This window comes from Coloeus monedula, assembly GCF_965178545.1.
Source record: "Coloeus monedula genome assembly, chromosome: 1".
In the NCBI taxonomy this organism is placed as follows: domain Eukaryota; kingdom Metazoa; phylum Chordata; class Aves; order Passeriformes; family Corvidae; genus Coloeus; species Coloeus monedula.
In genome coordinates this window covers 18744324-18766537 of record NC_138781.1, presented here as the reverse complement: position 1 = coordinate 18766537, position 22214 = coordinate 18744324, and the positions used below count along the sequence as shown (strand labels likewise).

Genomic DNA, 22214 nt, shown 5'->3' with positions numbered 1-22214 from the left:
GAAATCGCACCTGAAAAATTAATGTAAACTTCCTTCTCAGTTTAAACCAGACATTGGTTGCCAGCGTGTGGTTCTTATTCAGATTTCACTGCTGGGAAACTATTAATCTCTACAGTCATGTCCATTTACTGTGACACTTGTTTTAGCCCCGGACAAAGAATGTGTTTGATAAAATGAGGGCAATATCTTTTTCGTTTATAGAGGCAATTAGCTACACACTCTCTGTTGTCAGAGCGACACAGCATCAATCACGGGCAGAGATCGGTTTCTTTAAAAGTTAAATTTCCTGCTGTTGGCCCTGCCAGTGTGTTAGTCACATGTATTATGTTTACTTTGGGGAGGAAAATGTGTTTCATTCTGTCAAGGGGAACAAAATGCTTTGGATGAGGGCTTCTTTGTCAAGGGAAGACAGAATATGCTGATGCTTCAGATAAAAAGGGGAGATAAGGTACCTGATTTGCTGCTGCCGCTTTAATCGCGGTTATTATGGCTTATTGTGACACGGTCCGCTGAAGTCTATGGGATTGTTGCTTTCTCATGGCACATCTTACCCCTTCAGGATTTTACAGTCACCCGCTCCAACACTAAACCGCCGTGTGCTATTTTTGATTCAGTTGTGTGTGAACCCTGGGGTGAAATACCTCTTCCCCCCTCCAGCATTTGGGTCTCTTGGGTAATTTCGCGGGGTGCAGATTTTTGCCTATATTTCCAAGCTTCCAGCTTTACCCTTCATGAAAGCCTACCAGCAAGCTAAACACATAAATGCTAAATTTTGGGAATCTTCTCTGACCGAGTGAGCCCCAGCGCTAATTTCTTGGCTAATCCGCGGGAACTTCAAAACCAAAAAACCAGGCGGCGAAGCGTGGAGGACATGACAGTCCCTTCCTCGCCTTGTTTCAGAGCTCGGCTGGGCTATTGCGCTCCGAACAGCCGGCGGGGCAGGTCGTGGCCGCGCCGGGCAGCGCCAGCCGCCATCCCTCAGCTCCTCTTCACGGGGAGGGGGGACGGAAGGGGGGCGCAGGAAACTGATTTGATTTTGGAAACACTTCACTGCTATTCCGGCCGGCTCGGTGTAGGCTCGGGGTCTCCAACCACCGTGAGGGCGCGGACGCTGGGCGGTGGAGCCACCCCGCCGCTACCGCCGTGCGCGGAGCTCACAAATCACCGCTTAAAAACACGAGCGGGAAACCTCGTCGTGCTTAATAGCCGGTGTGGAGTAGCTCTAGCGCAGATTTGTCTTCATTAGTTTCCGTCACCACCAGCCCCCCCAAAAAACCCATCCCCCGTCTGGAAACGTAATTCTGCCCTGAATTTTCAGCGCAACGATCGCTCTCTCGCGCAACCGAGACGCATCCCCCGGCACCCCTCCTGCCTTTTAGGCTTCATTTTGGACGGTAAAAGAGGTGCAGATGGGGGTGTCCCCGGAGAGGTTCGCCGGTGTCCCTCGCCCCGCCGCGGCGTCCGAGAAGCCGGAGCGGAGCTGCGAGGCCCGGCCGGCCCCGCCGCGGCACCGCGCCCTGCGGGATGAGGCCCCTCGGGGGCTCAGCGCCGGCGCTTCTCTGGGAGGACCCTCGGCGCTGGCGCTGCGCCGTCTCGGTAACCCCAAGAGCCAGAGTAAAATCATTGCTCGATGAGGCTCGTGGATGGGAAAGGGTCCACAGAGAAGCAGAACGCCGGCGCCTCTATCCCCCGTTGCCCCGGGGATGGCGAGACGGAGCCGCCGGGCCTTTGTGGGGAGCTGCAAAACACCGTGTAAAGGGAGAATAAGGGAGAATTGCCCCCCCGGCTTTGGTTTGTTTTTTGGTTTTTGTTTTTTGGGGTTTTTTTGGTTTTTTGTTTTTTGTTTGTTTGTTTGTTTGTTTGTTTTTGTTTTTAATTCATCTCTTCTAAATTAAGTTTATTTGGTTCGCTCTAAGGAGGAGCGTCTCAGGGCATGGAGAGGACGCTCCGCGGCAACAGCCTGCCGGGAACGGCCCGTCCGACACCCACGAAGGCTCGTCCCGCGGCCCCGGCGCCCTGCTCGGCTCCACTCCGCCTCCCACGAAATGGAGCTGCCGCCGTGGCCCTGTGCACGGGGCGAGTAGGGAGCCTTGGGAGAGCCTCTGCCCTAAGAGTCGAGTGATCCTTCGCTAAAACTGCTCGGGATTGGCAGGAACTCTGAGCGTCTCACCCGTAGGGCAGGACCACTTGAATGGGCGCTACTTCTCTTTTCCCTCTTTCCCTTTTTTTTTTCTCCTACCCCCACTCGGGGCCAGTGCTCCCAGGCGAACAGGGAACCCAGTGCAGCCGCCGGTTCCGCTGGATGATGCGTGGGCACCGAAGCCTGTCAGTACCCCGGGAGGAGCGGGGTGCTCCCCGACAGGAAACAAAGCACGAAGGGCCGGGGGCCGTGGGGACCGAGGGTCGGCCCGTTAGCAGAGCCTCGGTCGTCGGGGAGGCCGGTGAGGTCCGAGTGGATGCACCGGTACCTCCCTCGAGGATGCCCCCGCCGCAGTGGGCAGCGGTGTCTGTCCCGACACCGCTGTCCCCGGCAAACCCACTCAGCGCGGTACGGGCCGCGTGTCTCGCGCGGAAAATCACGCCCGCGGGAGCACTGCGCGCTTCACTGACATGCATCGTAAACAGTGAGATGCCTTCACGGGAGCGGGAGTCACGGACTGAGACGGCGGCAGCACCGACGGTGTTTCCGGACGCGGCCGGGGTAGTCCCGTCGGGCGGGACGGAGGGGCCGCCGCCGCCGCCGCCCCATCCGTTCCACCTTAAGAGCTCCTGCCCCTTTAAGGGGCGGTGCCGCCGCTGAGGCGCCGCCGCGCCGCCGTGGCCCTGCAGGGGGCGCTGCCGTCCCGCGTTTGGCGGGGCCGCGGCCCGGGCTCGGCGGGGCGGCCCCTCCCGGCCCCGCGGCCCCGCGGCCCGGCCCGCCCGGCACCCCCGGCCGCCCCCCACCGCCGCCTTTGTTCCCCCGGCGGCCGGGGACGCTGCGCTCCACTGGGAGCTCCCGCTGGGCCCCCGCGCAGGTGCGGGGCCGGGACCGCCGCCGCCTCCCCGCCGAGCGCAATGTGCCCGCCGCGGCCCCGCTGCCCCGCAGCCCCGGTCTGTCGCCGCCGTGCCCGGGGATGCGCGGGCGGACGGGAGCGCCCCCGGTTTCCCTTCTCCCGGCCGATGTGCCGCAACACGCGGGGCTCGGTCGGGCCCGGGTTTGCAGCTCCGCGGGGCCTCCTGCGCGCTCCGTCCCGCTCCTCCCTCCAGGGGGCACCGGAGGAGGACACGGGAGAAGCGGGGAGGCTCCCCCAGCCCCGGCTCGGCGTTGCACGTTACCGGCGCCCTGCCTTTGTTCGGACTCCCCGACCGGTTCAATCGCCTCTCCCTCGTAATTCGAAATACAATTAGAATGATTTTTGCTTAAGAGCCCAAATAAATTAAAATAATCCTAATTTTAATATGACGTGACACCTATTTTTTTCCCAAGAATGGTGAGAATAAAGCAGTCATTAATTAAAGCCAAGATGTCTCTGTATAAAGATTATATCTGGATGTGCGGCGGCTGCGAGTCACTGGCCGCATTAGCAAATGTATAATAGAACATTTAGATAATCATTGGGTTTGCCTGTGTGTCTGTGTTTTAAGCTGAAAGCACTACATTCTTTTGGTGGGATTGCCAGGGTCCTAATTATTTGTATTTCTGGTCAGAGAATGAATAAATCCGTCATATTGTGCAAAGCAATAACTACTCGGCAATCTTCAACTTTGATAACTGATCGAAAATTTGGTAACAGGGCAACCTCTCCTTGCAGCCACATTGAGAATGGCATTGGTTAACCGTCTCATCCTGTATCGCAACCCCGTGAGCACTTATTTTCTCAAAGATAGGAAGGAGCCAACACAGCTCTAAGGCACGCTGGCCCTGTGCTGGACCCAAGGACTGTGTTTTCGGTGCCAGGAAGAGGAGATTGGTCTGAAGATGGTCAAATTGTGATGACCACTGGCTAAGGCTGCTCCACCGGGAAAGGTCGGTCAACCGGCTTTCAGAGACTTTGCCCTACTCTGGCACACACCCTGCCTACTTTTTCCTTTTATTCCCAATTTTGTGAGAAATGGACTTTGTTCAGAAAGAGTCGGTCTTCCGAACAGACTCCCATACCACCCCTTTCCTGACTCTCCAGGCTGATTTGAACACATTTTTCCTTACCCTTTTACTTGTCCCCTTTTCTTTCCCCCTCATCCTTACTGTACTTTTCCTGAGAATCTGAGATATAAAACGCGTAGCAAAGGAGAATGGAATCATACCTAATTATTTATTCATATCAATCTGTCAAATATCCATCTTATTAAGTTATTCCTGCACTGTGCATCCATTGCCACCCCGGTTTGGCGTGAGATCCGCAGGTCCCAAAAAATACGTATTTTCTCGTATTCGGTGTTCTGTCAGCAGCCAGATTTTTGGTCTGTAAAGTTAATTTTCTCTTCTTAAATGCTACCTAAAATCTTAACGCTATTTCTTACTCTATTTGGGGGCTTTGAGCAATTAAAGTGGCATAAAGGGGCAATTTCTTCCCCCCCTCTTGCTTTTTTTTCTTGAAATTGGTATTTTCCCACTATAATTTAGAATTAAATGGGATTTTTAAAAGATCCAGAGTTCTAATCTCGGTTGATGTTTTGGTGTATTCACGGTAATGAGTCCTATTCCCTCGGGTCATGAAGCCCCCAAATGTCAATCAACCAAACTGATTCAGAAATGCCATTGTTCGACTCCTACGTCACTCGCCTTCCTCTCATTTTACTTAACAATACCGGAGTTCTCTGATCACTCATTCGGAATATGGGCATTATCTGTGGAAAATGCACAAAGTGTCTTGATCTTTGGCTGGCAGATACTGCTGGAGGGTTTCCGCCGAGCAGACGGTGCGTGTTTATACTTCTGCACCCTGGACTTTATTACAGCTCGGAGGAGCCAATGAATATCCTGAAAGCAAACCGTGCCATAAATCCGTCAAAAATTAATTTGTCTGAGGAGATGTTACATTTCTATTTCCGCGCCCAGAGCCGGCCCCGGCAAGGGCTACGGCCCCGCTCCGCTCTCCGCGCAGTCCCCGCCGGAGTGGGCTCCGTCTCCCCACCGAGGGGCCGGGCGTCCCGCCGCACCGGACACGCGTGGGAGCAGCCCCCAACCCACCGCACCGCAGCACAGAGCTCATGAACATCAGGAAGGGACTTCTGAGGTCGCGTGTCCCCGTGGGAAACGCCATCCGCTCTCAAATGAGGGTGAAACAACCTTCCCCAGAGCAGGGCGTGGAAATGCCCACTTCGGACGCTTCCGCAGTGCGTGGGGACATCCCCCAGTCACCTCCCGCCAGTCCCCGGCGCTCCCCCCGGCCAGCAGAGCTGAGGTCCGTCCTAAGAAGGGAGCCGACGGCGTTGCTTTTACGGATCTCCTAGTTCTCGATCCCAGCGTTGTGTGCTCGGGAGGCGAGGGAGGATGCGGAGGGCGGCGAGCCCTGCCCGGAGCCTCGCAGCGAACCCACGGAGGAGAATTAGTGCTATCCCTCATCCAGCCCGAGCACGGGCTCGCCGCTGGCCGCAAGGCGTGAACGTCGTCTTCATTTAAAATTAGTGGCATAAGCTCCCCAGCCCCCAGCCTCAGCATTTAAAGTGCCTTTTGTCTCTTCATTTCACTTAAGCAAGGTTTTTGTTGCGGGTTGCCAAGTTCTATTAATGCAGAATTTAATCGGGAAGCGCTTTTCCCCCGTCCCAGCAAGATGGGAACAGCAGATTCTGAGGCCTGAAACGGTACAAAACAGATCCCTCGGTGATTACTGCTAATACCCTACAATTTAATGTCGTCTTTAGTAAAAACCACTTAATGTGGCAGCAACTTTTTGCGCTCAAAGGAAAAACTGGTCCTTTATGTTTTTTCTCTCGAGCACACAGCAATCACGCCCGACACTGGAATACGAAACCGAAAAGGTTTTCTCTAAAGAGAAGGGCCTTAATTACTAGATTCCGTGTACAACTAATCCAAAGGCACACTTAAAAGGAAATTTAATAGCGCCAGTTTCTATTTCACTCTGACTCGCATGTGTCCTCTGGCTGGATGCTCCCCATCCTCCTCTCCCAGCGCGGAGCCTGAGGACTTCCCTCTCCATTTTGTTCAGGATCTGTTGATTTTTCTCAATATCCCCTTCTCCCTGTAGTGGGAATAAATGGAAAGCCTTCCTCGGGATTAAACCCTTAGATTTTCCCCTTTGCTAACCAGTAAAGAGAGAGAGGGAAGAGAGGAAATGAAATTGTTATGGAGATTACAGTGTATGTCACCGGCTCTTTGGCCAGTCCTTGGGTTTTGTCGCTGAACGGTTAAGTGCAAACTTGTATTTCCCTTCACAAGAATGGACAATTTTTCTCGCTTGTTTGCAGTTTTCCAAAGTTCTACACACAAATCAGTGAACCTTAAGAGACCCTTTCACTCTTTTATTGTGAATATTTGTCAGTGCTTGGGGGCAGTGATTGCAGTGACAGGTGAATCCAGGGGCCCAGCGATGGCGTCCCAACTTCATAGGTTTGGAAATGTAAAAGACTACCGGCCCTTTCACTCTGGACGTGGCAGTCAACAGGTTCGCATTTTCTGGGATGTAATTCCTGTTCCCTGCAGCCGAAAGGCAGCAGAGCAAACCCGAGCCCGCGGCCGCTGTCCTGCCAAGCCTCCGACCCAGCTGCCGCAAACAGCCTTGTGCCGGGCGGCCACCCCGGCCGGCATCCCGGGGGAATAGGGGTAGGGAGGTGGCCCGGAGGGTGCGGGAGGACCCCCGCCTGGCAGCCCCGCATGACGTCCGGCCAACTTCTCTCCCAAGTTCCGCGCCCAGGCGGGCTCCCGCGGGCTCTCGCTCCTCCTCTGCCCCCTCTTTAATTTTCATTCCGCCTTTTAATTATTAATTAAAGCCGAGAAGGGCTGTGGCTGGGGAAGAGAGGGGGAAGGTATGCAGGCAAGAAAGGGAAGAGCGGGCTGGGGGCAGCGGTGGGAGCGGAGAGTGGCTGGAGCGCAGCTTTATGTGCCGCCTTAATTGGCCTGGCCACAGAGGGGCTGCGGCGGGGCCGCCCGGACCCGCTCCCCTGCCGCCGCCCGCCCCATCCCTGCCCGTCCCGGGCTCCCGGCTGCAGGACGCCCTCGCCGCCCCCCTCCAGGCGCCCCGGTGCGCAGCCCTGCCGCGGGTGGCAGCCGCTGCCGGGGGGCTGCTCCTGTCCCGCGCACCGGAGCCGGGCTTGATATTTAATCCGTCTCTCTTCGGACAAAGACCCATTTTTTTTACCACGGAGAAACGCCACTGAGATGCGGCTAACCTCTAGGGTTATATCCCAAACCTCGACCCAAGAGCTTGAAAGATGCTTGCCCGGCCCTCTTCTAACCTGAACAAAAAGGATCTGGAAAAAAAACGCTGCTTTTTTTTTTTTTTTCCCCCGCACAACAAAGAATTCTTAATCATTTCATCTTGGGGGTGAATTTTTATTCCCGTGTCCACTCAGGGTATTGAAATCGATCGCTGCAATATTTAATATATTACTCTCTTAGAGTCCTTTCTCTCTGTAAGGCTGGGTTTATTTCTTCTCTGACTACGTCCCCTCCTATAATAGCACATCCTGTACATCTGTCTGTGGTGTAAAATAATCGTAGTCTTCATTAAATACACAGTCATTAAAGGCTGCGGTCAGTTTTCTAATTATGTGGAAAATCAAACGCCGGGTAAATAAAGGCATATTAACAGAATAATCTCCCAATAAATTCACAGGCACATGAACAACAAACTCCACAAATATCTGAAGGTATAACTACAACATTTGAACTAACTATTTCTTAATTATGTGAGGTTTATATAATGTACCCTTCATTTTTTGTTTAACTTTCCTGTAGTGACCTGTCCCATAACCTTGTAATCCACTGTGGGATATTTCTTTGTGGCCTCTTTCCTTTTGTTATGCCCCCACAGGTTTCCAGCTTAGATGCCTTTTTTTTTTTTTTTTTTTCTCTTGGTAAATGCGTCTTTAAAAAATATTTGACCTGTTTGACTTAGAGACGTGCATAGACATCTGTGGATTGGGTTAGGCTTGAAGTTTCTACGTGATTTCATGATCTTTGTAAAGCAACACCTGAAAATTAAAAATAATACTCCTTCGACACGTAAATACATAGTTTTATGATCTCTTTGAGACCGCATCCTCATTTATAGCATATGTCCTGGCCCAACCAAGCTTTTGCCACCTCAGTTTGCTATGACCGGGTGTCGTTGGACAGCACTTGGGAAAACCAGGGAGCTTGCCAAAGGATCTGCAGTACCTTGATAGAAAGTGTGGGATGGGGAGCGGGCTCGGGAACTTTGCTTTTCCCGCTTCCCTGGGAGTGAGAGAGGCTCCTAGAAAACGCTGTCATCACAGCCGGAGTTCGGGGGAACTAGGCTTCAGCCCTTTATCATGGACCAGCTCTCCTCGCCGAGAATCAGCGAGCTGTCTTTTCAGGCTGAGCTTTGCAGGTACTGGCAAGCGAAGTCATTGCAAAACAGAGATAAACACGGAGCAAAGGCACTGCTGCTTCTCCATGTCCGTCAGTGGAGAGAGAGCGAGTCCTGCTGAACCCGGTGATGCCTGCGAGGAAACCCTGAGCACCTTAGCGAGCAGAGCCACTTAGTCTCATTGGAAAACCCTTTTTCTTTCAGCACGCAAGTGTTCCTCTTCAGAAACCTTGGGCTGGTGGAAGCAAAAACGTTAATCGCTATCATGCCTATGCAAAGCTATTAACACTATTGATTCTTAACTTTCTCAGCGAAGACAAATTCACCATATGTCGATGTGTAAACACTTTGGAATAAAATTAAAACCAGTTCTGTGCAATTGTCACTGTGCTTGATTCTAATACAAACTATCAGATGTTTATGCAGTTCGTCTTTCTAAATGATCAGACGCCATCGGCGTTGATAAACCAAACACAAGCAGTAAATTCTGCGTGGAGGGCAACTCCGGCTCGCAGGTTTTGTGAAGACGGAGGAGCTCGCACAAAGCTGCAGCAAAATCATCCTGTACTTTTGTGCCGGCGTTGGGGCTGAGAGCCGCTGAACTCTAAGTTACCCTCTGGAGCTTTTTCCTAAACCCGGTGTCATCCGTCTCCTGCGGAAAACGGGAGGAACAAATGCAGCAGCACGGCAGGAGCTGGCAGAGGAGCCGGGCTCCGGGTGGAGCATTCCCGGGAAGCCTCGCCGCATCTGTGCGCGGGTGTTTACAGAGGGGAGGGAGTCCGGAGGGAGGCAGAAAGGCCTCGGGAAAGGCAGGATACTTTTAAGTCCGCTGATGAGGAATTGCTGCTGGGTATACTCCTCTTTGCCCCACGAGCAATGCAAACACGTATATAAAGATTCCCAACTTTCATGTGTGTTTTAGAAAGTTCACCCACTTTCAAGCCTGTTTCAGAAGCCCGGGTTTCCGGGACGGAACAAACACCGCCAAGAACTCTGCGGGGAGGGCAAGAGATATCAGCGATTATCTGGAGAGCCTTTCTATTTATCGGCCTCTACGCGGCTAGATAGGGAAATACAAATGTTCACGGACTTGATGAATGGCAGGGCTGTGTAGAATGGCTATATTTTACAGGCCCCTTTGCGGGAGAAGGGTACAGAAATCATAATGGAATTAATGAGATTTTATTAGCAAAAATTTGTAAATCCGAGGTAACCATTTATAAACTTACTCTAAAATGTAAGAGAGATTGCGAGATCCCAGCCAGGGAGATCCGACATTATTTTATATGGTGTATTAAACGCCGTTCCCTCTTTTCTTCTGCTACATCATCTAGTATGAACATCTTTTTCCCTCCGGCGAACTTAGCCAGATTTTGACGGGGACGATTATGTCATAGCGGGAAAAAAACTGAAAATCCTTCTTCTGGTTAAAATGTGCTACTTCAAACATCCCCAACAGACACAGTAGTTTTTCAAACGCTCTGGAAAAACTGCACACGGAATAGCACGCTATTGCTATTTACCCTTACCCAAATGTCATGTCCACGAAAATAGAAGAGAGCTTTTCCAAAAGAGAACAAACCCATTTCTTTCTTTTCTTTCTTTCTTTTTTTTTCTTTTTTAATAATAATTTTTTCCCCGTGCACTTTACTAGATAATAATTCTGCATTTGTTATTGTCCTGGGCAGTTTACCCTTGAATCTCAGGAACACAAAAGCATCGCGGGTAAATATAAAACATATGTTCGCACAGGTTATGTGGCAGCTTTAACACTCGCAGCCCCATTCACACGCATCTCCACAAACGCACAAAGACACCAGAAATCCCAGCAAAAGCGCTGTTCCCGGGGCAGCCAGGCGAGAGGTGGTCCAGGAGAGCGGGGGGTTTTGCTCCGGGAGCAACACCAACCTACATCAAACAACCGGGAGGTCGGGGAGGGTGTGTCCGGGACCGAGCCGTGCCTCGGCCGGCGAGGGGATGGTGATCGGCCCTGCCGCTCCGCCAGGCGCTGCCGGTGCGGCGTCCCCGCGTTTTACCATCAGCAGCTGCTTTTCCAAGGCTGTTTGTTTGTTAGTTTATTTATTTTTTTCCCCGGGAAGGTAGAGAAAGGGGAATGACAAGATGAAATATAATACAGAGATGTGAAGTGACCCGAGTGGCAGCTGAAGACGAGGTCTTAGCCGGGACGTGTTTCCCAGCTAAACTCTCCGCTGCTCTTTGGGGAAAACCAAATGCAGGTTGATGGAAACATCCTGTTTTGAGGGAAATGGACTGTACAGCCCTATCTAGCAGCTCCGACACTACTAATCAGCCTGGAAAAGCACTGCGAGCACAAGTCTCGGGGAAGAGGGAGCCGTGCATCTGACACGACTGCAATTCAATCCCGATCCTGAAAGGGAGTTTGGAAAATCGCTGAGCTCTGAGGGGCAGAGCCGGTCTGCGGCGGCCCCTCCGCGGCTCGGCCCGCCGGGAGACCCGCGCCTTCCTCTGCCTGGAGCAGGGGCAGAGCCCCGAGCCGCTGAGGGGAAGGCAACAGATGTGGGCTGTGCAGAAATCCGTGGAACAAGTGCTCTAAACCCAGGAGGATTTCTCCTAATAGCGAAATCAGAGGGGGAGAGATTTCAGGAAAGAGAATAGCCCAATATAAGTTTCTAGAGTAGAATTTACATTTCATCCTGATTTGTATGTTACAATATGCAGACGCGTGCACGCGGGAGGGATTTGGGTGCCAACGGCGAGGGAGTCCCCGCGTCCCGGTCCTTCTGACCGCCGAGAGCATCGGCGAGCCTCTCTCCGCGGCCGGGAAGCGGGGCCACGGTCTGGAGTTTGGGGAAGTTCATTGCGATACCCCTATTGCCATCCCCTCCCCCGTCCCTCCGGAACGAGGGAGAGGGAACTGGAGGTGCTGGCTCCTGTTTATTTGTCTAAGGGGAACGGCAGTGTGGGAGGCCGAGGGCCGCCTTGGAGCCCCCCTCTCCATGCGGACGTGCCGTTCGGCGGGCAGGGGCACCCGGCCTGCGGGCCGGGGCGGTGCGGAGCAGGCGGGCAGGGGCACCCGGGGCAGCGCGGCCGCGAACAAAGGCCGGCAGCAGCTCCTGCACGTGTGCGCTGCCGCGGCGGGGCCGGCGGGCTCGGCCTTGGGCAGGGAGGGTCCGGCCGCGCCGCTGCTCCCCGGGCTGTCTGGCAGGGAGAGCGGTTCGCCCCGGGCCGGGGTCCCGGCGCGTCCCCCGCCGAGGGACGAGGCTTCAGCAGGGTCTGCCTGCGGGACGTCCATGTCCGGCCCCACCGCCCAAAGGTCACCGCGGCTGGTCCGGCTTCTCGCTACGGGCCACATTAGCGGAGCGGCCATTTACTGCCCCGGGATTGCAGCGCGGCCCGGGTTAGCCCATAAAGCCATTCACACTCAACAATGGGGATTTTCTCAACAATTAACAAGAAACAACATAATAAATCCATTTACAAAGCCCTCGCTATTTACTATAAATTAGCCACTCTTTAAGAGACCGGTGCGTAATTTCACACGCTTTACAGCCCCGGCTACATTTTAGACGCAAGAGCAAACAGCCCTGCTGGACCTTCTGCGCTGACCCCGCTCCCCGTCCTCTCCCGGGTCGGCTCCGCGGGGGCGGACGGCGATCGGCCGAGCCTGGAGCCCCGAGCCTCCCCCGGCCGCTTCCTGGCCCGGAGCCCAGCATCTGCCCCGAGGGCCCCGCGAAACCACCACGGGCTTGCCCCCTGGCTCGCCCCCAGCGCGGAGCGGGCAGGGCGGGAGGCGGCGGGGCCGCGCCACGGGAGAGCCCGGGAAGATGGTCGCCCCGGTGGATGAGCCGGAGGGGGAGCGGGGTGGGAGCCACGGCGCCGCTTTGAAGAGCGGGATCTCCCGGGGACCGCCACGCCGCCCCCGCCGCCTGCGGGAGCCGCTCCGGGAGCGGGGAAGCCGGGCCAGGGAGCCTGGCCGGGAGCGAGGGAGACGGCCCGTGGAGCTGGGCCAGGGAGCCGAGGAGGATCGGCCGAGCCGGGCAAGATGGCGGCCCGAGGCGAGCTATGCCCCGGGCCCGCCGCGCTTGGGCAGCCCCGCCGCTCGGGGGCCCCGGCTGCGCTCCGGCATTTTTTTGATCTCCCTCTTCACTTTTTTTTTTACATTTTTTTTTTCTCCTTTCTTTTTTTTTTTTTTTTTTTTTCTTTTTGCGATTTCCAGGCGGCGGGAGCGCGGAGCGGGAGCGGGGCCGGCGGCGCTCTCGCCGTCCTCCCCCCTGTTTACAAACACAGCTGTTGCCGTGTATTTGCAATGCTAGGGGTAAAGCCACCAGCAGCGAGGAGCAAACGAGAGATGGTGCGGGAGAGGGGTCCTCGGCATCTGGAAAGGACAGGGCGCCTTGTTTTTGAAACTGTCAATTCCCTCAACCCCTATTGTGAGCGCCTCATGCAAAACATCTCGGGCCTTTTAAAGCGGGGGCTTGTGAGGCCGCCTCGGAGAGAAAGGGAGAGGGGGAGAGAGAGGGGCCTAGGGCACGGGAAATAATTATATCAGCGCAGTGAAAAAATGCAACGTGTAAGCCCTAAACCCGGCTCGCTGTCCCTTCCCCGAAGGTTTTTTGGTCAGGCCGGAGCTGTTAGACCGCGGCTTGCAGGGCCAAGTACCAAGGGAATGGGTAATGTCTGCAAGCGTGACTTCGGGAAGGTAGATCCCAAAGCCTCCCTCCTGATTTTGCTAGCCAGGGCTTTTCATTTTCAGGCGCTCGTCCTTCTTTTGTGCTTCCAAGCTGACCAAATAGATCCCAGGATGAACCATTACATATTCTTCCCAGCAATCCTCTTAACCATAAAAACCACAATTAACAAGGTTATCCGTGTTTCATGTTCTCTAACATACTGCATATGTAGAATATTTTCCTGCAGATTACTGCCGTGTGTCAAAAATGCCACTTTTTTTACCCTTTTCTGTCTCAACCACTCGCACGTGTGAACAGTGACAAACACAAACATAACATTGCTCTCATTTCTGCAGAAACTTTAATTTATTGGCAACTAAATCTGTTAGAGTAAAAGGGATCAGAGACCATGTAAAAAAATCACCATGTGAATTGATTAAACAGCAAACTTAATACAACAGCTACCACTATTTTGCATTATTGCTAGTAGTGGCGTTTTAAATAAACAACCAGTAAAGAGATTATCCCACTGTAGTCAAGTAAGTGTAGCTTACAGAACCATCACTTCTTAAAGTAAATTGCTGTAAAGGGCAAGTTACATCTTTTAAGGCAATATACCTCGTTGCTGAAGGCATTACACGTGTTCCCCTTTTAATGTTCTAGAGAATTAAACAGAGTCCAAAACTTTCTTTTGTCTTCCATCTGGCAGCAGAAATATTCCCAGTAAATTTACCGGTGAACTCTATTTGTGGCAAATACTTACAGAGTATAGTCCTTACAGTACACACACTTCCTCAATTGCTTTTTCCTCTAGAAAATTCTGTTGATTTTTGTGTACACCAGGAATTGGAAAATGGTGGTAATTACTAACACGTTTTAAGTTTTATCTCATGTAAACATCATAACAAAATGGTAGCCTGTCTCCCTAGGAAAACCTTGGGTTTTCCTCATTATTAGAACTTACCTTTATGGGAGAAATTTAGTTATTTTTATGTAATTCAATTTTTAAGACTTCACATGTTTAAGGCTGAAATGGTAATGAACTCTGATCACAATAACAATTACAACGTCATCAGAAACAGTTACCAAAGTACCAGAATTGGACAGAATACCATTGCCCCCCCTCTTTTTTTTTTTTTTTCCCTGGTGAGTCATTGTACCTGGCTAATTTCTCCAACGGTAGTAAAAACGCGAATGTCCCTGCTAGTGACTTGCACTAAACTGAGGTGTGCACGTGTGAAAATTATTTGGCTGTTTAACTCCTTGCCGTTTGCTGCTGCCTGGATGGAGGGCAGCCCAGCGGAGCAGCCTGCCGGGGATGCCCGGGGTTGCCTGGGGCTCCCGGGCCGCTGGCAGGGCTGGGCGCCATATTTCACGTCCTCAATTCTGCAGAGCCTATTTGGTATAAATTTATGCTTATACCTCCCCCTCCCACCCCCCACCCCGGATTATTTCGGAACCTGAAAAGGCACCTCTGTAATTTACAATTCCTGGCCAAATCAGCATATCTCTAATTGGAAGTAAACAGGGTCAGGGGACAGAGTTACTTTGAAAGTGATACGTTGTTTAACTGACAAGGCGAAATTTTGGGTTTCAAGTTTGCATATTGCACTTTTGCACAGCTTTTGGCTCTTTCTTTGTGGGTTTTTTTTTTTTTTTTCTTTTTTGGTCAAGGGAAGACCTTTGTCAGGCAGACACGGTTTCTAACAGAGCGGGGGGCTTTCCTGAGCAGTACATTTTGTACGTACTTACAGTTCTCTGGAAATAAGGCTGTAATCTGTGCAGCTCTAAACACACGAATGTAAACATTCATCTCAGAACAACTTCAGTAAGCAGATTTTTCATGACCATCGTAATTTCAGCAGAGCGGTTAAGTATGCAATGCACCTTTTGCAATTGGCAGCTTAAAGTGATGTGTGTGCATGTGTGTGTGCGTGTGCATGCAGGGGGGAAGGGTAACTCCACTGAAAGGCAATTGTTTACTCTTTCTAAATATATTTGGCTGCAGGTATTCTCAGACTAGGCCTTTTACAATGAGAGGAAAACTCCGGTGTGGATATAGTAAACAGAGCTGAAACCAGTTAGTGACTGCTTGGGATATTTGGAGACACGAGGGGTTGGGACAGGGCATCACAAAAGGCAGGAATTAAAAAACTGAAACCCAAGCAGTGGATTGCCAGCAGAAATGTTGACTTTGAGTCACACAGTAAACATTGCATTGTTGCTTTGTTTTCCTTTTTTGATTTACGATAAATTATTCTCCCGGGATTGATCGATGAGTGGAATCCTTAAAATTTAATTTGTGAATGATCTAGTATAAATAAAACGCTAATCCAAAGAAAGAAACCAGCAATTATTCATCCTAAACTCTGCTGATTCAGCAACTCAATTATTATTGCCTTTCTCAAGATGCAAACTTTTCAAGCTGTTTTCAGAGTTGCTGTATCCGTCCTCCCCCCGCAAGAGATACCTTCCCCCGTTCTCAGCTCTGCCTCCACCTCGGCCTCCAGCCTTTCTCTCTTTTTTTTTTTTTTCCTCCTTCCCTTTCTTTTGCAGAGGCTGGGGGGGGGGGGGGGGGGAGGGAGGGAGGGAGGGAGTGAAACAGTTAACCTCTTGAAGCGTATTTCCTCCAAGTAAAAACAGTGAACTTACAAACGGAGAGGAAACCACGGATAACTGCAATAATTCAAAGTGTTTGGAATCAGGATGTTTTTAAACAGTGTTTTTAATTGAAAATAAAGCTAAAGCATGCTTTTCAACAGTGCAAATTTCCATAATTTTGATTTACTGCTTCCATCATCACAATATATTATACCAGCATGTCTTACCAAGGGCTAGACTCTAGAAGTCTGCCTGTTCGACTATTTTGATATTAAGTGCAAATATAGATAATTGCCTCTGATTGTCACGTGCAGTAGAAATGTTTCTGCTACATAGAGAGGATGGCATGGCAAAAAAACCCACAACAGCAAATTTCAAGAGATGAGGGTAGAACTGGGAAGTGTAACATGGTTGAAACGCCTGAGTTTTGTTGCCAAAAAGCTATGAATAACATGGTCTTCTCATTTTGTGTAATCTTTCCACTTACGGCCTCTCATTTCACTTTCTGTGTTGTATTTACTGCTTTGCTATTTCCTCCAGCCAGCGTGAGGGGCTGGACCATAAATTGTACTGCTGGCCAGGCAAATATTTCAGTTGCTTTGCAAGTTTGTAAGGGCCATGTTCAGACCACAACTTAAGTATGACATTAGCGGATAACAGTAACCTTATTTAAGACCTCTGGGTGAAACAAAAAGGCTTCCCAATTGCAAAGAGTGGCTGTACAAGTAAAAAGACACCCTTTTACCAAAAATAGAATTCCACATTTATTTACTGGTTTCAAATGAGGCAGCTTTTCCCAGCGCTGGGGTCACAGGCGGACCCCAGTCTTTTCCAAACCGGAGAAAAAGGAGTAAGTGCAACTGCTCTTTGAAAAAGACACCCCTGCACCCGAAAACAAAGCTCCCAAAAAGTAGACTGCTGCCACATTGAATTATAGTGAACCCTTACTGTGCAACCATGTAACTTAACAAACTTTAACTGAATTAACAGTTAGACTTCCATTTTCAAAATCTAGTGCATAAATTTAATGGCTCATTCTAATATTTATTATTCAACCTTTTGACATTTATTTGCAGCAGTTGAATTGAGGTACTGGTGCATTATTAGCATTTAAACAGTAAAGTGTTCCAGCTCTACCATAATAACTGAGTTTAACTTGAGTCTTTAGCCTGAAGTACTCTGTGGAATGTAACATAATAAAAAAACAAAAATAAAAACAAAACCAATGCAACAGAGGAAAAAAAAAAAAAGCCCAAACCAACAACAACCAAAAAAAAAAAAAAAACCCCACCAAAACCCCAAAATAAGAAAACCCCACTGTTGTAATGATAAATAAAATAGTAATCCGGTTTCTGTCTTCACAATGTGATAAAACAGGATTCCAAAAGTGTGTATAGCATTAATGGGTTTGTACAAACCATGCTGCAGAGTTTAAAAAAAAACCAAAAACGGTAAGAAAGTTAAAGGTGGTTCAAGAAAATATTTTCCAAACTACTTTATTAATTAAATTTCCTGAATTTGTGGCTAGGTGGAAGAGGTATTGCAGAACCGCCCAGCTGCCATTTCCATACAGGATGGGCCTTGTGAGGTGGTTGGGAATCCTTAGTGGTGTTTAAGGAATAAGCTGGCAACAAATCCCCATCATTGCCAATAATTAGTGATGGTGGACAGGGAAAATTTGCAATGAAATTAAATGGCCTTTTCACTGCTGATGCTACATTGCTGGCTACCCTTTTGCGTCTATTGTTAACTGTAAAATCATCCAGTGTTCCTTCATGTGTCTCGATTTTACCTGTAGGACGTGGGCTTCGAGCTGATTTCAAATTTGGTTTGACTGGAGGAGTCTGCAGTACAGGTCGCTTTCCCAAAACCAGTGTCCTGTAATTTTTTCTCACCCTTGCTCCAAATTTATACTCCCCATCCTCAGGTTTTGGAGTACCTAAAGTGCATGAGAGGACCTGACTCTGAGTCAGTGGGTTTAAGGAAGTGGTTTCTTTCTCAGTGCATGCAGAATCTTCCTTGGCTGTTAATAAAGCGTCCTGGTTATTACTCTCAGTCGCACCGTAAAACTCATCCTTAGTATCATTGCACTCACACTTTAGCTTATGTGTTGTAAGATCAGGCTCATACTCGTCGCTCGCACTGCTGTCCTCTATTTTGATTTTAATGCTGTGCAGGAATGGCAATGCCTTATTGCCTGTATCAGTGCACTGGAGCTCAGCTGCTGCTGCTGCCCCTGGAGAAGCAGCATCCTCCGCAGGATCAGTTTGTAAAGAGGGCAAATCCGTGGCAAATTCAATACAATGAGGGATTTTGGAATCTTTCTCTGAATTTGCTGCCGCTGATGAAGAATCATTATTTAAGAACCTAGCAGCTATTGTATTGTTATCTGCACGGTGTGTAGTAGTTGCTTGAAGGCATTTCCTTGCCTCTCTGAGTATTCTTTGTTGTGGAAATGCATTGTTTGTCTTTGGGCTAGGTGAAGAGGCCCCCTTTGCAACACAGTTAATTGTTAGGTCAGTACTCTTGGCATTATTGGAAAATTCAGAGTGTGGGAATGTGAGTTCGGATACCCTATCATCTCTTATCTCTGCGAAGCAGCTCCCCAGGCCGCCGGAGCAGCGCAGCGCCGGGGCGGTGGGAGCCCAGCCGGGGCGGCCCCACTCCTCCGGCAGCTCCGGCTTGACTCCGCCGGGAGCGCCGCGGAGGGCGGGCAGCCCACCGGGCTCCGCCGGGGCCGGGGGCCGGGAGGCGGCGGCGGCCGCCAGATGGTACAAGAAGTTGGCGTGGACCACGCCGGGCGGGCTGCAGAAGCTGGTGCGCCTGAAGCGGATGCTCTGCACCGAAACCTGGCTGGAGACCGAGCTGGAGTCGGAGTCCGAGGTGCTGTCCTCCTCCTCCTCCTCTTCCTCCTCCTCCTCCTCCTCTTCCTCCTCCTCCTCCGAGCTGCCCTCGCTGGAGTCCGAGGCGCCGCTGCCCTCCTCGTCCTCCTCCTCCTCGTCCTCCTCCTCCGAGCTGCCCTCGCTGGAGCTGGAGAGGCTGGAGCCGCAGTCCGAGTCGTGGGCGGCGCGGCCCGAGCAGCAGCTGGACTCCGAGTCGCTGCTGCCGCTCTCGGGAAAGGCGGGCGGCCCGAAGCCGCGGGGCAGAGGCAGCGGCAGCCGCGGGACGCCGCGGGGCCGGCAGGGCCGGGGCAGGGCCAGGGGCCGGCGGGCGCCGCCGGGGGGGCCCAGCGTGCCGGCGGCGGCGGCCGCCCCGTGGCGGCGGCGGCGGCAGCGGGCGGGCAGGGGCGGGGGACCGGCGGCCGGGAGCCGGGGCCGCGCCGCGGCGGCGAGAGGGCGGCGGGAGCGCAGGGGCACGCAGCCGCCCACCGCCGGCGCCGTTTCATAGTTTACGGGGGATTTGCAAGGCGCCCGAGCGATTTCTGGGTAGCTGTGGCCAGTGTATTTACTAAAAATGTGAGGTAGATGAGCAGCCGGTAGCAAGGCTGTGTCCCCCGGGCGCAGAGCTTTCCTCCGGACGGGCAGCAGGGGCCGAGGAGAGTCGCTCAGACCCAACCAAAGTTTGTTCTCCTTCCAGAAGCCGGAGAAGGGGTCTGCGGGAGCGAGCTCCGGCCGGAGATCGGTGGCAGACAGCGCCCGGCTTAGTTTCCTCCGTTTCGTTTTAAGAACCCGTTCGGTTTTGCAGGATGTGTATAGGGCTTCCACGTCCTCTCTGGAGATCAGGGTGCATTTGGCGGCGTGGAAAGCGATGGAGTTGATGGCTTTGAGCTTCCTCAACTCCTCCAAGTCGCAGTGATGTTTTTTTACTTTTAAATGATCCATTCGCTTGTGCACGGTAGTTCGCGGGATGTTTTTGAGCAGGTCTGTAAAAACCTGGGAGAGTGCAAACATTTGCTTTCCTTTAATGATGAGGTAGCCGAGCCTCACGCCATCCACCTCTTCAAAACCCGACTTCAGGTCTCCCATTTCGTGAATTAAATTATTCCCAGCATTTGCAGAGAGAGAGAGAGATGAAAAAAAAAAAAAAGAAAAAAAAAAAAAAGAAAAAGCCACACACACACAATCCTCAGCCAGATGCTGTATTTGTCTCAAGGCATCCTGCTAATAAAATATAACAAAGGCTGTTATTCCTGGTGAATGAAGTGCCAAACTTTAGACAAAATGTTAAAAAATAAATTAAAAAATACCGCGAGGCTACAATCAATATATAATCTTAAAAATCAGGTTTGCCAAAGTGTTTGTCTAAGTTGCTGCTGAAGATCAGTACCTGTTCCCTTTCATTCCCTGCTTTTCCATTGGAAACTATGATAATGGAATGTGAAGGGAGGAAGAGAAAAGAAATGCAGCTGCTATTCCCGCCGCTGCTTTAGCTACAAATAAAATGACAGAGTGAAGTGAGCTCGTCCGGAGACACCTTCATCAATTAATTCCCCTAAAGCCAACGCTGATTGGACACTCCTGACAGGTGATGCAATAAAAATTGATATTCCACCCCTTCCCCCAAAAAATCTCCCACTAATTAGCATACCCTTATACTGCCACCTCCCCTCCCAAAGTAAATAATACAGTTAGTATATAAATCTTTCTATTAAACAATCCGAGCTCAAACACACTCAGCCCTCTCAGACTTCCTCGTCGCTAGCTTCGGAGGAAGGATTTGTATGCTTTTCCCCCCTATCGTTCCGTATATTTTCAGCCTGTTTTGGACAAACGTTGCTCTTTTGTGCATGCCATGAATTTAAAGGACATAAGTCTGATCGTAGCGATGGAAAATCCTTCGGTAACGTAGCCGCTTTAAACTAGCGTTTTATTCTGCATTGTGTGGAAAATGAAGCTTAGCGAAAACGTGCAGAACAGCCTGGTATTTCCCCTTCTGAGGCTCCAAAGTTAAATGTTCGGTTGTTAACGAGAGGGAGTACTTACATTTTCGAGTTTCTCTTGATTTTCCTCTTCTGCTTAATTAGCTTTTTATAGCCAGGGACTAAGGTTTTTTTGCTGCCGGAATATCACGGGCTCCTGCACCGTGATACTATAACACTTTTAACTGAAATTCTGCCTGTAATATTGCAGGAGGGGGGAGGAGGACGTGAGCTCACGTCAGACCCATAACAAAGCATAGATAAGCCAGAAATGTATACACTTTTCACGATTAACCGTGCTGGATCACGAGCTGGAATGTCCTATAGTCCCAGAGCCCACGTCAGGATTCCTGCGTGCTGATTGCTTCCAGCAGAGAAAGGAGAATGTAAAATATCCAAGGTGCTTCCAAGAGCCTTTACGTAATAACAAAAAAGTGCTGGAACACACAATGTACGATATTGCATCGGGCTAGGATGCTTCTGGCTCGCAGTTTGCATGTTCCGCTCGGAGTAGCCCTGACGAAGCTTTTTGATGCTCCATTTATAGCAGCCCCTTAAAATCAATTTGAAGAAGCAGCATGAAGGTTTAACCTCTTCTTAGGAACGTTAAATTATTCGAGTGTCAAGAACGAGGATTTCGAAAATGTTGCGATAGCTGCATGCCTCTCCCTTGTCACGTTAAAGTGATGCTTGCGGTTTGCACGTTAGGCACTGCGAAAAAAAAATCACCAATCTCTGCCGTGCATCCAGTGTTCCGCTGGATATAAACACCAGCACTTTTATGTATCACTGCACATCCAGAATTAGACACATCCGCGAGATTAATGAGACATCTCATACTGCTGTGACTTGGCAAAAAAATCGACGGAGGAAAAAAAAAAATAAAAATCTTAAATCCCAAACGTCAATATCCACTCCGCGTGTTGGCAATATGGTGCGTAGAGTTCGTGTTACCCCGTCAGGTACAGCTAAAAGAAAGCGCATAATCACTCTGTGAAAACGCCGTTTTGCATGCCAAGGCGAAATGCAGGCAAGCCCCCAATTTCACAGGAATTCGAGAGAGAAGTGGGAATTTGGAGAAGTGCATCCGGGAATGGAGGAAGTCTATTCAAGGGAGCCTCTAACTCGGAGGGCTGAGATTTGAAAAGTCAGCCCTGGACTACTGTTGCTCTCAGCGCAGATGTAATCGCCGCTGTTCAACTTAATCCATGTGATCCGTGTGTGTGCGAACCGCGATGCCTAGTTCTTCCCTCTGAAACCTAGGGATAGTATTCCCATCCGAGAAAGCAGAGCTACAGCAAATTACATTTTGTCCCTCGAATTAGAAAAGGATCATTGAGTGGATCTCGTGATATTTCAGCCTTTAAACGTAACCGAGAGGCAGCAGTGAACAATGCCTCGGCACAGCTCAGACCATCCGCCGAGTTCTCCTTCCCTCTCCTCGCATCTGGATCCCCCAGCCTTGCCTTTCTCCTGCTCGCTCGTGTGAGAGGCAAAAAAAGCAAAGTTTCGAGAGAAAACAGCTGCTGGCGCTAGAAAGAAATCATCGTGGTCTTTCTAGAGCTAGAGACAATAAGGTCGTTTAAAAATTCCTCCTGATGTACTTATATG

General features: G+C 50.8%; 1 protein-coding gene across 1 annotated transcript; it reads right to left on the bottom strand.

The window, feature by feature from the left end:
* Positions 1-17244: 17244 nt before the first annotated feature.
* On the bottom strand, positions 17245-19710 carry SKIDA1 (SKI/DACH domain containing 1; the record flags this gene model as incomplete). Its single annotated transcript, XM_082287776.1, has 1 exon — positions 17245-19710. One exon carries the CDS (start codon positions 19708-19710, stop codon positions 17245-17247), a length of 2466 nt encoding a protein of 821 aa, XP_082143902.1.
* Positions 19711-22214: the final 2504 nt, after the last annotated feature.